Consider the following 16,224-nt stretch of genomic DNA (forward strand, 5'->3'; position numbering starts at 1 on the left):
GATCTGAAGAGAAAACAATAGAAAAGATAGAGAGATTCCATTTCTGCCTCTACAACTATTATTCCCAGATTTACAATCTAACATTTAATTTTAATATGATTTCAGATTTTCCTCTTGACATTGATGATCAGTCATTATCCAATTATTCATTTTGAATACACATACGCAAAATTTTTATATCAATATATGTGTGCATATCTCTGCTTTTAGTTTTTGATCAATGGCCTATAATATTAATACTACTACTAACAAGTGACATTTACTTTAGAAGTAACAATTTACATACAGTATCTGATTTGATTTTCACAATATTCCTAAGAGGTACATAGCACTTATGTTATTATCTCCACTTGATCGATGAGGAAACCAAGGCTCAGAGAAGTTTCCTGACCTATTTGTCCAAGGCCAGGCAGCTAATGTTCACAATGTTCTTTGTTCACAACAGCCTTGTTAGGTTGGTATTGTGAATACCATACTTCCTACTTAGTAGATGAGGAAAGAGCTTAAAGTGACTTGTCCAGACTCCCACTGCTAGTATGTGTGTGTAAGAACTATGACTCAAACACAGGTCTTCTGACTCTAATACCAATGCTCTTTTTTATTACACCACAGTCCCTTCCATTTTGGGACAGCTTTCATTATTGACATATGCTTCCTTATGGTAAGTGGAAATTTGCTTTCTGGTAATTTCCACCCACTGGTCCTAGTGTTGCTGTCTAGAATGACCCAGAATCAGTCTAATCTGTCTTCTCTGTGATAGCCTGTCCCATGTTTAAAAGAGCTCTCATGGGCTCTTGAATCTTCTCCTCTTGAGGTCAATATCCTGTTACTTCAGCTGATCTTCAGCTATGAAATATTTTTGTAATACTTCCCATTCAATCTGCATTCCTCTAAATTCAATCCAATCCCACAAGTACCTATTTTTATTAAATATTAAGGACTTCGGATTAAAAAGATAAAATAATAAAGAGCTCCTGCCTTCAAGGTGCTCACATTCTACTCTGCTGCATACCCATCTATAAATGTACCTTGAACTGTATACAGTCTTCCACATGTGTTTTGACCATCACAGAGTAGAATAAAACCATTGACTTCTTTATTCGGGATTCTTTATTCTGGATTTGTTCAGTCTAGGAATTCCTTTAATGACTATGCCACATTGTTGACTCCTTCTGCACATAATTATGTCAATAGTTTTTCCAATGAAAAATCACTTTTGTGTATGAAAAATAGCCTACAAGCTCCTTGAGGGTACAGTCTGTTTCATTTTTCTTAGCACCGTGTCTGGAACATTTTATAGGCACTTAATAATTGCTTTTTGAATAGTTGGTTGATATGGAACACAGACTACCTCTGACCCTCACTGCATAAAGGCCAAGCATGTTAGGGATTTCACTCTTCTCTATCTCCTCCCCACCCCCCCAGGGATCTCTGGGACCCTTAAAGGGCATGAGAGTGTCTAAACTTTCTGCAGATGACTCCAGCCCTCACCAAAGGTGTTCCCTCAATTGTAGGTCATAGTCCCCTACACCTCAGTTCCATTGCCTGCTGAACACTTCAGCTCTGTAGTGCATGCTTGGAAAATATTAATCAGAAAGCTATAGTTACTGCTCTACTGGGCATAAGAAGTTAAATGGTAAATTGCTACAGAAATGGCATGGACAAAAAAGAAATTAAATAACAGGACACAAACTTGGCAAAGTTATATGTGTTTGTCCAGACTTGAGTGCCAGGGTTACATATGCACAGAGAAATGAAAAATTCCTTTCTTATGTATTTCCCTTACTGGGGGCTGATGAACCATGACCTCCTAGTTTAAGGATTTTGACATGTACAGGCTAAACAAGGATTCCCCATCTATCTTTGAAAATGATGCCCAAATGGGGATAGGATCTCTTTGTTTTACTTGGTTTGGATGTTCTGATATCAGAACTGATAACAGGACATCGTATTTCCTTAAGTGAGTATATTGTTAGCTCGCTAACCCACAGATACCTTATTCAAGAGGCAGCCCTTGGGAAATATGATAGAATATCCAGAATTAGAAATGTACAAAGCTATTATGATGTTTTACAGATTTAATATCATTTCTGAATTGTGCTATCAAGAGAGACCATAAATGACAAATACTGTTTAAGATTATTTAACAGAGTTATACTCAGTGCTTACTGAGCTCTCCCCATGTTGAAGTCACTGCCCAGTCGTGTGGGTGTTGAGGGAGGCCTGTTTGCTCTGGAAGGCCGCCAGGGAGCTGTTGAGCTCATTCCTGTTGTTTTCAGTAATGGTAGCCCAGAGCTAATGTGTCTCCCTAAGTGGCTGACTTGCTACTGAGATATGTTTTAACTCAGTTATCATTTGCTAGAATTAGATGTGGAGTCTACATTTGTTTGCAAATTGTCTTGGGAGCTTCACTGAAGTTGGGAAACAGAGACCGGCAGTTGGTTTTTTTCTGGTTGGGTCTCACTTTTCTGAAGTTATAAGCTGGGCTCTCTACCTTCAGGGGCTGTATTGTACTTGGGGGTCAGAACTCCCTTCAGTCCTGTGAAGTTGGACCAGACACTTGAGCTATATTGTCAGTATTAGCAAGGGTTGTAAGTATATGGTGGAGGGGTTGTATTGTATTAACTCCTAAAATATTGTAATTTATATTAGGTCTCTTGTTTCTTGTCTGAATTTCTTTCTTTGTGTAACTATGAACCTTCTTAATATAAAACCTCACTGTATATAATGGGAGTAGGTAGGGAGAATTAATAAATAAATAATATCTGAATCAATCACCAAGTATCTATCTAGCTATATCTATCTATCTATCTATCTATCTATCCGTCTTTCTCTCTGTCTGTCTATCTATCGTGTACCAGGCACATTTGTTTGTAAAAATACAAAATTGAGACACTGTCTTACGTTTTATCAGCAAAATTTGCACAGATGAATGAATATAGAATGTATGGATGAATAAGTATAGAATATATAGAAAATATATAGAATATACAAAGTCATTGAGGAAAGGCATTAGTAACTGGGAAAAATCAGCAAATTTCTCATAAAGGAGTTGTCGCAAGCTGTGCATTGAAGGAAATTAGATATTCCGACAGGTAAAGATGAGAAATGAGAGCATTCTGGATATGGGGAACAGCTTCTCTCTGAAAAGGCATGAAGGTTGGAGATGGAATGTATCTCATAGGGCACACAACAAAAGGATGAAATATTTGTCACTCCATACAATCTGGACCTATTTAATGGGATCCAAAAGTTGGATGGGTTGCTTCTGGAACCAGGGCTTTCTCCCTCATTGGAAGTCATTAAGTAAAGGATGGATAAGCACTAACCAGAGAGATTGAACTCGTTAGTGATTCTTGGCAAGGTATGAAATATAATACAATAGATTGCCCCTGAGTGCTGGGGCAGCTCAGAGTCTGTGGCTGCTTTCAAATTTATACAGCAATCTAACCTAATCTAAAAAAAATGTGACATTCTAGTTGACTTTTTGAATTAAAAGATAAAAATAAGTAATTAAAATATCCTATTGTTTCTATGAAAACAGATGCTTTGAAGGACTAGATAGTTAACGCTCTATAAATTCCATGAAGTTAATGCTTTGCCCATGGTATAGGCTGGATAAATATTTGCTGAAGGATATTTGAAAGTAGTTTACTCCTTCACATAGTTAAAGCATTCTCTTTAGCATTACTTTGGCCTTTCCAATTTATTTACCAAATTCATTATTTATAATACAGAAATAAATGTCAGCCCAGCAATTATCATGGATACTCATTGAGAAGAGGTGATTAAATGATTGAGATCTTACTTCTTTACTTTAGTAGGCCTGATTTTCCCCAATGTCCATTATTCCTGGTGGGAAAGGCACACAGGTAGGCAAATTCATCAATTCTTTTTGATACTTTAATGCATTTAATACAGTAAGCCTTTAGTTTAAATTTTGCGAAGCTAGGCTTGGCAAAAGTAAAATGTTGAGAGATAGTTCAACATGGGGTGAAAATCCTTTGGACCCCAGCTTCTGTGTTTTACTGCTAAATACACAACTGGACTCTCCAATGCAGAATTAGGGACCAGAGGGAAGTTCAGTTCCCTCCAACATATGGCAGGCAGCCATTGAAGAATATACCTCTCAGAAGAAAGAACAAAGTTTGGGTCTTAGGTATTTTTTTTAGTTGAGTGGAGTTTCTGAACCAAGATGGCAACAAATGCAGCTTCCCCATCTAATTTTGACAAATGATAACTCGGTTAAAACATAATGTAAGCAAATGAATTTATTATCCTCAGCCTTTGGGATCATGATTGTGTTACACACAAATTCAGATTGATTTGCTAATATATATTTAGCTGTTAAACTCTGAGCTTAATTTCATTACCTCTCCAGTCTTCCAGCATGACACATGGAAAATTATGAGGAATAACAAATAATGGAATGTGAAATAAATTCTGTTATCCTTAACTAAGTTTGTGGTTTACAGTAGACATCAGTTTTAAAGATTCAAGCTAGAGGAATACTAACTCAGAGGCGATTAAATTGTAACCGAGTTACAGCCCAAGGAAATGTGGTTAACACTGACCTTTCCTGAAGTATGTCAAACCTATGCTGATTATTCCAACTTTAACTTATTAAATTTACTCCTTGCTCAAGACTTACCACCCCATTTGATGCATTATCATGCAAAATGGAATGACAGGAGTAGAGTTCCCCTGCCTGGTTTCCACAATTCTGACAAATTGTTTCCCTAAGTAGCACATTATTTATTTTCCTTTATGATAGAAGTGTTTCTCTTTAGTTGATTTGAAATTAAACCTCTGTAATTAGATTTTGGAGTCTTTACTTTATGACTCTGCAAATATGAAATTAGCCCCATTCCAAGAGGTAATAGACCAGTCAAAGTTCTAATGAGGTTACCCCCCCATTTTACATAATGACTTTTGAATTTAATAAATCAAGCAATGCCAACAATTAAAAAAGAGAGAGAGATTCTATCCCCTATTCCCTCCACCATAAAAAGAGGAAAATTGAAGCCACTAACAACTCAGGACAGTGAAATTACTTAGGAATGCACAGAATATTTTTTGTAAAATTGATAAATTCACCTTTTAAATGTGACTAAAGGAATAAGAGGAAGAATTTTAAATAGGAGGGAGGTTTTCTGGAGACAGGGAGAGACATTTCACAGGCCAATCAACATTCTGAAAATTGACCAAAATATACTTTTAAAATCAGCTTTCTTTTTGGTGCTCTGGCTGGTTATTTTGTTTAATCATCTGCCTATGATAAATATGCTTGCTTTCATCTGGTAGTGTTTCCTCTTAGAGAGATCCAAATGGATTAAAGATTCATGGATGCATGCATTATACACATGTATGAATGCATACATACATATATGTATGTAACATGTATATGTATATGTGATAGTATGTATGTATATTTGTATATTAGGCAGCTAGAAGGCTCAGTGGTTAGAAAGGTGTACTTAGAGTCAAGAAGAGCCAAATTCTAGAAAATGTCTGCTTCAGACCCTTACTAGCTCTATGGCAAATCACAAACTAATGGGAGAAGATAACACACAAAAGAAAGCTAAAAGAAAGGAGACAGGAAGGTTTGGGATGGTGGGGGGTAAGGTACTCAGAAGTCCAAAATCAATGTAGTGGGTGGGAAATGAGAAGACTGTACAGAGCCACCGCCGCTGCCTCCTCCTCCTCCTCCTCCTCCTCTTTTTCCTTCCTCTCCTTCCTCTCCTTCTTCTTCTTCTATAGAGGCTCTGGAGCCCACAGACCTGCTCTCCACTCAAACGGTCCAGTCTGAGGGGCAGAAGGGACTGAGAAGTGAATACCAGGCAGATTCTATCTTGCAGGGTGAGATTTATCAATGATGAGTTTCCTGGGGAAGGAAGGGAGTAATGATGAAGAGGTCCAAAGAAGTCCAAAAGCAGCAAAGCTGGTGGGAAATGGAGATATATCAATGCTGTCATCATCACCATCATAAATGAAGTTGCATGGTGAACAAAGACCACAGATTCCTTGAATGGTGCAACTCAAAGAGACCTAAAAGAGCTTTGCATTTGACTTTCATGTTTCTCAGATGGGCACCCTGGGCTTCAGTGGGCAATATTGGGATGTTATAAAATATTCTGAGTCCCTCTTGGGGCTCCAGCTTTGTCATCTGGAAAAAAAAAGAGTATTGGACTTTATGAAAGATCCCCTCCAATTCTGGCAATCTGATGCAATGAAATTATCCATTTAAATGTACGTTAGCTTCTAAGGAGAAGCTAAAAGAAGGTAGATTATATGCAAACTGAAATTTTTGATGAAAATAGAAAATATTCCAGCAATATGTTATTTTGGGCTGTTTTTCCTTCTAAGTCCATTTTTGCTGTCCTGTTGGGAAGTGTTGGATGTCCAGGGAATAGGGATAGGAACTAGACCTGTGATTTCAGCAGATACAGGGAATTCCTAGATGTGTAAACTCTCTTTGCCAGTATAGATTAGCACCTTCCCTGCAGCTTTTAATTGTAAAGAGTTGACGAGAGCACTGATAGGTTGCAACTTGCTGACTTGGTGATAGTTTTGCAGAAATGTTTATTGGTCAGTTGGTTAAACACGCACATGATGCCCACGCGCGCGCGCCTGCACACACACACACACACACACACACACACACACACACACACACACACCCATCCCTTGAAAATCTTGTGATTGTGCTTAACCTTTGTTCAGTCTTCTCTTTCTAAGTTTGAGGCAGTTAACTTGGTGATAGTTTTGCTGAAATGTTTGTTGGTCAATTGATTAAAAAAATCAACCCTTAAAATTTTTGCCAAAACTTATCCCCTGGGTTTTGTTTAACCCTTGTTTAATTTTCTCTTTCCAATATCACAGTCTCTCCTAAAAATACTGGAGAACCCTAAAGGTCGTTCTGCTTTCAGAACCTCCAGCGGCTTCAATGGTCTTCTGTCTCTCCTATCTGACATGGAAGGATCTCTACAGGATCCCCCATCAGAGATATGGGCCCCAATCACCCCCAGCCAGATAATGGAACTTGTCCTCTACACACTCTGGGCAATGACAGCAGCTCTACACTTGGACTCAGTCAATACTGACTTTTTCAGGAGAAATAATTTGTTTGAGAAGCTGGCTGAAGACCTCTGTTTGCTGGGCTGCTTTGGAACTCAGGAACAAGGGGAAGCCTCACCACACCCCTTTATCACTGAGAGAGCCCGAACATTTACAGAATTGTTAAATGCTGCCTTTTCTTCTTCTGAGGCATTCCCATCTGCCCTAAGGAGCTGCCTCCAGATTCTGAGTTTTCTAGATAGTATGGCCAGAGGCACCCTCCACTTGGCGAATGGCCTGAAGGAATGGAAGAGAGCTCCAGAGGAACTGACCATTCAATCTGATGGATATTCCAGGACTGACAAGAGTAGCTTCAGATCACTCATGGTTAAGGTGTGGCCAGACCTGGATGACAGGTAAGTCTTTGATTCTTGATTCTGAAATTGTACCTAAATTCCATTTATGAAAAAAAATAGTTAAGGTTTTTGTAAGATAACTGAAGATGTCAATTTCCTAGGAGTGACTTTATCACAAATAGGATATTAACATGAATGACTTTGTATATCAAAGTTTAATTTGAATGAGAGGACAAGGCATTGTATCTCACTGTCATGCTTTTCTCCCCTGCCAAATGAGGAGGTTTATTTAGGTGACCTCTAAGACTGTTTTGAGTGCTAACATCGTATGGGGCTATGATCTCAAACTCTGTGTTGTTCTATCCTGTGTATTATGATATCTCATTCATATCTTACCTACACCCTGTATTATTATTCCACTGCTTTTCTACTAGTCTGAAAATCATATTCAATATTTAGTTTTTCTGAATTAAAAAGATGGCTAGATCTCTGTCTAAACAGTCATCACAGATTCCCTGATAAGATATCTTTTTGTATTAAAAATCCATTATTGTTTAGTCAATAAGAGGCTAGAAAATGCACCTTTGCTGTGAGTTTGGACAAGAAAGGAATCCACATTCTTTTTAATAGATTATTTTTTGCTATTAACCTAAAGTCTTATTGAGACCTTAGGTCTAAACTGGATTGGGCTGAGGTCACTAGTAGACAACAGGTAAAATGTGTTTACAATAAAGGCATGGTTATATGAATGAACTAGTCTGCTTTTTAATCTTAAATTGAATGCTTCCAAAGTGAAGGGACTGTGTCTGTTAATTTCACAGAATCATAGAATCTTGGAAATGGTAGAGATGCTAGTGATCATCTTATAAAACCAAAGCATGGATTATGTCTTCAGTATCCCTTATAAGCAGACAAGTAATGGAGAACTTACTCCTCTCCAAGGTATTCCATTCAAGTTTTGGAGAGCGAAGATTGTTAGGAAGCTATCCCTTAAAATATGCACCCTTATATTTTCCGGCCTACATTCACCCTTGATCCTGCTCCCTCCCCCTCATCTTTGCCAGCAATTTGTTCCTTCTATCTCCCCTACTTTTTTATCTTCAATCCCTCCCTATCTACTGGCTCCTTCTCTCCTGCCTATAAACATGCCTATGTCTTCTTCCAAACCCTAATTATTTCCATTAGCTATCATTCCATATCTCTCTTCTCTCTCCCAGCTAAACTTCTTGAAAATTTATTTGCTTTTGAAATGCTGTTCTTAGGCCTTCTAACAGGCAAATTACCACATGGTCCTTCTTTCCCCCATCTTTACTTTTTTGATAATCTCTGGTTCACTAGTGGGAACAGCAGCTGTTCCTGGTATTTTGTGGGGTCATTGCTAGCCAAACAATCCTCAAATTTTGGGGCTTCTTCCCAGATTCTCCTCTTCTCCTCAGTGATACAACAGGTAGAGAAGAAGACATGCAAATCACCCCAAGAAAGCTCAAATTGTAGGGACAGATCCCTAAAACCACCAGTAAACGTAGTGGGGTCTTCTGAGTATCTCCCCAGTTTCTCTTTAACTTGAATGAGATCCGAAATGGAGAAGGGAACATGGACTCTAATTGTCTCACTGGGTGAGGTAGGCACTTCCCTCAAGGCAAAAAGCCCGGCAGGAGATGTGGGGATTGAGGCTTGGGGAGGGAAATAGGAAGTCCCACTTCTTGTGAGGGAGGCGCTTGGGGGTGCTGGCTGAACTAGATTAGACTGCAAGGCCAGGGGATCAGCTGGTGCCTGAGGAGGGTTAGGAGTCATGGGGGAAGATACCCCAGAAACTGCCATTGGACCCAAGGCCCAGACCTGAGTAGGGATTGTCTCTGGGGTAGGGCCCGTGGTGGTAGATACTGTAGAGCCTGTAGTAGGGGCAGGCCTCAAGGCCAGAACCTGAGTACGGTCTGCCTCAGGGAGAGGGGCTGAAGGGGGAACTGCCTCAGTGAGACCCGTGGTTGGGGCCTGAGCGGGAGTCGCTGAAGGGGGAGGGGCCAAAGCCCTGGGGGCCATGAGAAGGGGGTCATCCAAGATGTCCCGTTCACCTCTGTTGCCCTTTTGTGCGGCAGCTCTACCTACGAGCATCTTACAATCTTTTCTGAGGATGAGAGCTCCATGAAGACCATCATGTAGGCAACTTCTATCCATTTTCCTTCTCTGGGACAGTATAAGTCTTACTGCAAGAGAGTATTATGTTTTAAAGTCCCCAAAATGGGCCACACTTAGAGGCCCTCTAGGTGATTCTGAGGCCAACCAGCATTGCAAAAGGACACCAGCTTTTTCTTTTTAAGCTCTTTAGAGAAACTAGATTTTCCCCAATTTTGTAAAAAAAAACAACCTAAAGGAGAACTTTTGGGAATTAAAAACGATCAACCCATTATGCGGGCTGAAGGTCCCTTCCTCTGTGAAGGAGAGTATACAAGTAAGTGTCAAAAAACAAACAAAATGAAACAAGATAAAAAACACACAAAAAGCTACCTTAAGTTTTCCAAATTCCCTAGTGCTGAGAGAATTGAAAGAATTAGGCATACAGTTCTGGATGGGGCATCTGTCCTTGTCCTCCATGCTTCAGAATGTGTGCCCAGGTCCATGGCCTCCAACATACCCACTGGACTGACAACCTGAGAGCGTCAGGCTGAGTACTAGACAGCCTCCTAACTGTTTGACCTACTGGGACCTGTGAAGTCAGGCCTGAAAAAAGCACCTCCAAGGTACTTGGAGAGCAACCCCAACTGAAGGGCCAGAAGGGCCAGAGGGGGATGCTTACATACCTTCCAGTCCTGCCTGGAGAAGAACTTGAGATTAGTAGTTGTTCCCGGTCAGGGAACCATTTGTTTTTAGGGGTGCTCGAGACCCCAAAATACCAACACACCGGGTCCTGCCAAATGAATTCGACTCAAGCCTTCTCACAGCCAAAGAAATAACAAAGTTTATTACAGATTCACCATAATGGGTTATTTTAAGAAATCTTACCCTTTGTGACGCTCGTTTTCACAAGTGGGCCAGATTCCGTCTGAGGTAGATGTAATCTGAGCCCCCAGCTAAACTTCTTGGTAAAACTGTCTACACTAGGTGTCTCCACTTCCTCTTCTCTCATTTTTTTTTTCTAAACCTGCTGCAATCTGGCTTTGATCCTAACCATTCAACTGTATCTGCTTTCTCTAAAGTTACCAATGATATCTTAATTGCCAAATCCAATAGGATTTTCCTAAACCTTATCCTTCTTGACTTCTCTGGAGCATTTGACATTGTAGGTCACTGTCTCCTCCTGGATTCTGTCTCCTCTCTAAATTTTGGTGTCATTATTCTTTCTTTTTTCTCTTACTGTCTGATTACTTCTCAACCTCCTTTGCTGGTTCTTCAGCCATGTCAAGCCCAGTACCTGTGGGTATCCACCAAAGGTCTTTTTTCTCTTCTTCTGTTTTCCCTCCATATTATCTCATTTGGTGATCTCATTAGCTCCCAGGAGTTCAACTCTCATCTCTGCAGATATCTCCGAGATCTAAATTTGCAGTCCCAATGTCACTCATGAGCTCATATCCTACATCACAAACTGCCTCTTGAACTGGCTGTCTTTAAGTCAGCAAGAATTTATTAAGGTCATACTATGTTTCAGGCACTACACTAAGTGCTGGTGATACAAATAAAGGAGAAAAATAATAGTCTCTGTTTTTAAGGTGTTCACAGTCTCATAGAGGAGGCAACACGAAACAACTATATACAAACAAATTATGATAAATTGGTGCTTATCACAGAGCAAAGGCCCCAAACATTAAGGGGAATCAGGAAAGGCTTCTTGTAGTAGGTAGGATTTTAGCTGATACTTGAAGGAAGCCAGGGAAGGAGGGAAGATGTTTTTAGGCATCTCAAGCCCAACATGTCCAAAATAGATCCTGTTGTCTTTCTCTCCAAGTCCACTCTTTTCTCAAACTTTCCATTACTGTCTTGACCACCTCCAGTCACCCAGATTCACAGCTTCAATGCCATCCTCAGCTTTTTAATCTCAACTCTACAGATTCCCAGTACTTAGAACAGAACTTGGCTCATAGTAAATGCTTAATAAGTGCTTGTTAACTCATTGACCATGATGCATTTTTGGTGGAAGTGATAATTTAGTCAGCCATTCTGGAAAGCAACATGGATTAATGGGAAGAGTACCACTAAGAAATCTATACCCTTTGACCCAAAGCTTCCACTGCTAGACATATAACCCTTTTTTGTTAGTGACTTAAAAAAAGAACCTCTATACAGCAAAATATTTATATTATCACTTTTTGTATTAGCAAAGAATTGAGAAGTACCCTTTGCCCCTGCTGCCTTTCCCTCTGATTATTTGGCTCTTCCTAGAACTTTTAAGTAAAGAGGATACCCAGGCTAGCCATGTTTTATTCATCTCCACCTGCTTTCTACCATGTCCCCTCACTTAGTGCATTTATCTCCCCTTCCCCCTTTTTTGGTTTTTGTTTCTTTTTATAGATTGTCTTCCCCCATTGGAATAAAAGATACTTGAGGTCAGAGACTGTCTTTCCTTTTGCTTATGTTTGTATTTCCAACACTTAGCCGAGTGCTTGGCACATAGTAATCATTTAATAAATACTAGTTGACTGACTAGGAGCCATCCATTCATAGAGGAGTGGCTAAACAGATTGTCCTATATGAATGCAATGGAAAATTGCTGAATTGTAAGAAATATGTATGATGACTATGGAGAAACATTAAAAGACATTTCTGAACTGATGCAAAGTGAAGAAAGCAGAACTAGGAAAATAATAAACAATACAACAATATAAATGGGAAGACTACCACCAACAAAGCATTTGAAACTGAATGCTGACAAATTATAATAACCAAGGTTGACCCCAAAGAAGAAAATGAACCTTCTCTCCACTTCCCTCCAGATGTTAGAAAGCCCTAATTATTAGATATTCCCTTATATAAGGATGTGGTATCAGAGAGAGGGAGATCTTCCCTTCCTTTTTCTTCCCTCCCTTCTCCTCCTTTTCCCTCCCCTCCCCTCCCCTTCTCTCCCCTTCCATCTCCTCATCTTCCCTCTGCACAAGAGACTGTCTTTCCACTTACATTATTATGTCAACACATCACAGGGCTGTCCTACCTTTCCAGTCTTCTTTCATCTTACTCCCCTCCATTCACTCTGTGATTCAGGCTTCCTTGCTCTTACTCTCACAAGATACAACATTTTTCTACTCTGTATTTTTACTGGTCGTTCCACATACCTGAAATGGTCTCCCCCCTGATTTAATGCATTTTCCCTCATTGTTTTCCATGCCTAATGTTATCTTCTGCCTTGTTTTTGCCTCCTGGCTTCCTTCAAGTCCCAGATAAAATTTTATCTCCTATACAATAAGCTTTTCTTCATTCTCCTTTATTCTGATACCTTCCCTCTGTCAATTATCTCCAATTTATCCTGTATGTATCTTATTTGTACATTGTTGTTTGTGTGCTCTCTCCCCTATTAAAAGGTGAGCTCCTTGAGGGCAGGGAGTCTTTTTTTGCCTTTCTTTGTATCCTAGCACTTAGCACAGAACCTGGCACATAGTAGGCACTTAAAATGTTGACTATACTTAACTCACCTCATTCCTGGAAACCATGCCTAACTTAATGAAACTAAAGATCCCATTAACATATTAAATTTCCAGTCCATCAAAACCTCCAGGTTGGTTCAGACCAGAGCTAATCTGAACATATTTCTCATCTTGTACTTGTAAAGTTGCTTTAAGAAAAAAAATCCTTACCTTTGTCTTTATATTTCTCCTAAAAAATTTGATTGTGTTAGATTAAGCTGTGTCCTAATTTGTTATCTTTTTGAATACTGACTCTTTGTCCAGTATTCCAGCAATCCCTCTCTGACTTGAGTCATCTGTGAGTCTATTTTTATCCAAATCGTTGATAAAAATGCTAAATAGTACAAGGCCAACTACAGTTCCCTGGGGTTCTTCATTGGAGATCTTCCAAGTAAACTTTGAACCATTCATGACTACTCGTTGGCTATGGCTATTCAATCTGTTCATTTTTCATCTAATTGTTCTTTGTCTAGACCAGGGGTAGCGAACCAGGGGTGGCACACAGGTCCCCCACCCCTGGTCTAGACCACATTTCTCCATCGCTAATTGTAAAATGGGGATAATTATAGCAATTTACCTATGCACAAGATTGTTGCGGAGATCAACAGTTGTGAGTTAATAACTTTGAAGCACTTAGCCTAGTACCTAGCACATAGTAAGCTTATTTATATGTCCCATCCTTTGCTCTGACACTGTCATCAGCCTGGGACAGGCCTTCGCCACCTCATACCTGGACCATTACAATAGCTTACTGATTAGTCTCCCAGCTTCATCTTCCTCCACTCCAATGCATCCTAAACTCAGCTGTCAAATCAATATCCCTAAAGCATGGATCTAACCCTGTTACTCTCCTATTCAATAAATTGCAGTGGCTCCCTATCCCCTCTGGGATCAAATATAAAGCCCTCTGGTGTTCAAAGCCCTTCATAAGAGACTGTCTTTCCATTTATATTTATTATCTCAACACAGCACAGCACGGGGCTGTCCTACCTTTCCAGTCTTCTTACACCTTATTCCCCTCCATAATAAAGGCTCAATATATTATAAAGGCTTATTTCTTTCCCTTTAAATACTGTTCCCATGATTTTTCTACTCACTTTGAAACTGGAATAAAAAAAGTCCTTGTTTGTGAACAATTAATGGACACTGAAGTGTTAGCTGGCCAATCAAATGCCTCCCTAATCTTCCACTGGAGAAATTCATGATAATACTATAGAACACCCAATCAAGAAGGACTTATTAAGCACCTACTATATGCCAGACACTACTCTAAGCACTGGAGATAAAAAAAAAGCACAACGGGCCCTCGATGAGCTTACGGTTTAATGAGGGAAACAATGTGTGTATAAAGAGGCGTGTATATTTTTATAGGACTTTAAGGTTCTCAGAGTGCTTTTCCTATATTATGTTCTTTGAGAGTAGAGGGGGAGGCACCAGTAGTGGGGGAGCTGTGGACATTTTCAGCATAAAAAAGAGTCACCTGTTTATCTTTGTAGCTTTATTCCTTTGTCATTCTATTCTGTTTTTGTTGTTTAGTCATGTCCAAGTCTTTGTGACCCCATTTAGGGTTTTCTTGGCAAAAATACTGGAGTAGTTTGCTGTTTCCTTCTCCTGCTCATTTTACAGATGAGGAAACTGAGGCAAACAGGGTTAAGTGACTTTCCTAGGGTCACATAACTAGTAAGTATATGAGGCTGGATTTGAACTCACAAAGAGGCATCTTCCTGACTCCAGGTTCATGCTTCGCACCACCTATATTTGAGATAGAAGGCAGACTCAAGTCCACACAGGACAATTTTGAAAAAGACACACATATGAAAGAAAACAGATTGTGGAAAGACCAGGGAGTGCATAAGCTGAGTAGCAATGACCACAGGGACCACAAGGTGTCCTCACCCCTATCCTGAATTAATGGGCTGAGCAGGAAAAAAGCTGCGCTACAGGGAGGATCAGTGGAAGAAGAGAGAAAGGAGGGTTGAACTAGGGCAGAGAAGAGAAAGACAGTGAGTTTATTGGGTTCCTGCAGCTATCTTAGAATAGAAAGCTTAGACTGAGCCCATGGACTTTGATTGCCTCTTCAAAGACTCAGTTCCAAAAGATCTCCTATTTTCCCAGCTCCTTTCCTGTTGCTTAATGGATAGATTTAAAAACTGCTCATTTCTTTTATCTATTTCCTGTATCCTGATATTTGCTTCACAAATAAAGAGTCCAGAGTCGTGGGTTTTGTATACTTGTTTTATAGACTTAGTCTAAAAGAGGAATAGAGAAATCCAGGGCTTAGCTGGAAATATACACAATTTAAATTAAGACAGAGAGAGCCACCCTTCTGCACAAATGTTAGAGATTTTCCTAACTGAGAGTTCTTAGTTATTATAGTTATATAAATTATTTTTTATTTGAATATAGACTGCATGAAATAGCAGAAAAAGGCATGAATTAGACCTAGGAGCAATATTATATTGCCCCTAGGCTAAAATCTAACTAATTGTTATATTTTTGTTGTTTTGTCCTTCATTCTGGAAGAGGACCAATGACATCAGATCTGGGAGAATTTAATTCTGCCCCTTTCTAGAAAGGATATTGGTCTACCAGCCAGCCAACTCTCTCCTTCATATTAACACTCACTCAATGTCACATTACCAGCTGATTGAATACTGAACCTGAACAGTTTGAAACTTCAAAATGTTTGCTTTTTCTTTTTTGGGGCAGGTTCGTCACAGATGATGATAGAAATTGCTTCCTACCTATGTATACCATATCATAAGATCCCTGAAATAGAAATGTGGTGGATGAATTTCTGATAACAGAACTCATGCTTTTAACTAGTATGGTTCTCAGATGATAGGCATGAACCCTGTAATGGCAGTCCAATGCAGTGGAAAGAACCAAAGATTTAGCACTAAAGGTTGTGGGTTCAAATTATGGTTCTGCTACTTATTAACTATGAGCTTTTGGCCAAGTCACTTTACCTCTCTGGCCTGATTTTGTATAATTGTATAATGTTTGTATAATGAGGCTGTTGGGTTAGATGATTTCTAAAACTCTTTCCAATTCTAAAGCATTATCAATTTGTTCCTGATGAGTCTTTGCTCCTGGTTTGCTAGCTTCTTTTTCTTTTCTCCTATAACCAAACTCAGGTAGTCTGGGTCCTCCTACAGGAGACTGCAGAGTCAATTATACTCCAATTGGTGTGTTCTTTAGAG

The 16,224-nt window shown here is 39.5% G+C and overlaps 1 protein-coding gene across 1 annotated transcript in view; it reads left to right on the plus strand.

Moving 5' to 3' along the window:
• WDFY4 (WDFY family member 4) overlaps positions 1–16,224 on the plus strand; it is a 392,110-nt gene that overhangs the window by 69,956 nt on the left and 305,930 nt on the right. The window contains exon 12 of the mRNA XM_036734864.1: positions 6,883–7,472. Within this exon, the coding sequence (XP_036590759.1) occupies positions 6,883–7,472 (590 nt within the window). The remainder of the gene's footprint in view (positions 1–6,882; positions 7,473–16,224) is intronic.

This window comes from Trichosurus vulpecula, chromosome 8 (genome assembly GCF_011100635.1).
Source record: "Trichosurus vulpecula isolate mTriVul1 chromosome 8, mTriVul1.pri, whole genome shotgun sequence".
In the NCBI taxonomy this organism is placed as follows: Eukaryota; Metazoa; Chordata; class Mammalia; order Diprotodontia; family Phalangeridae; genus Trichosurus; species Trichosurus vulpecula.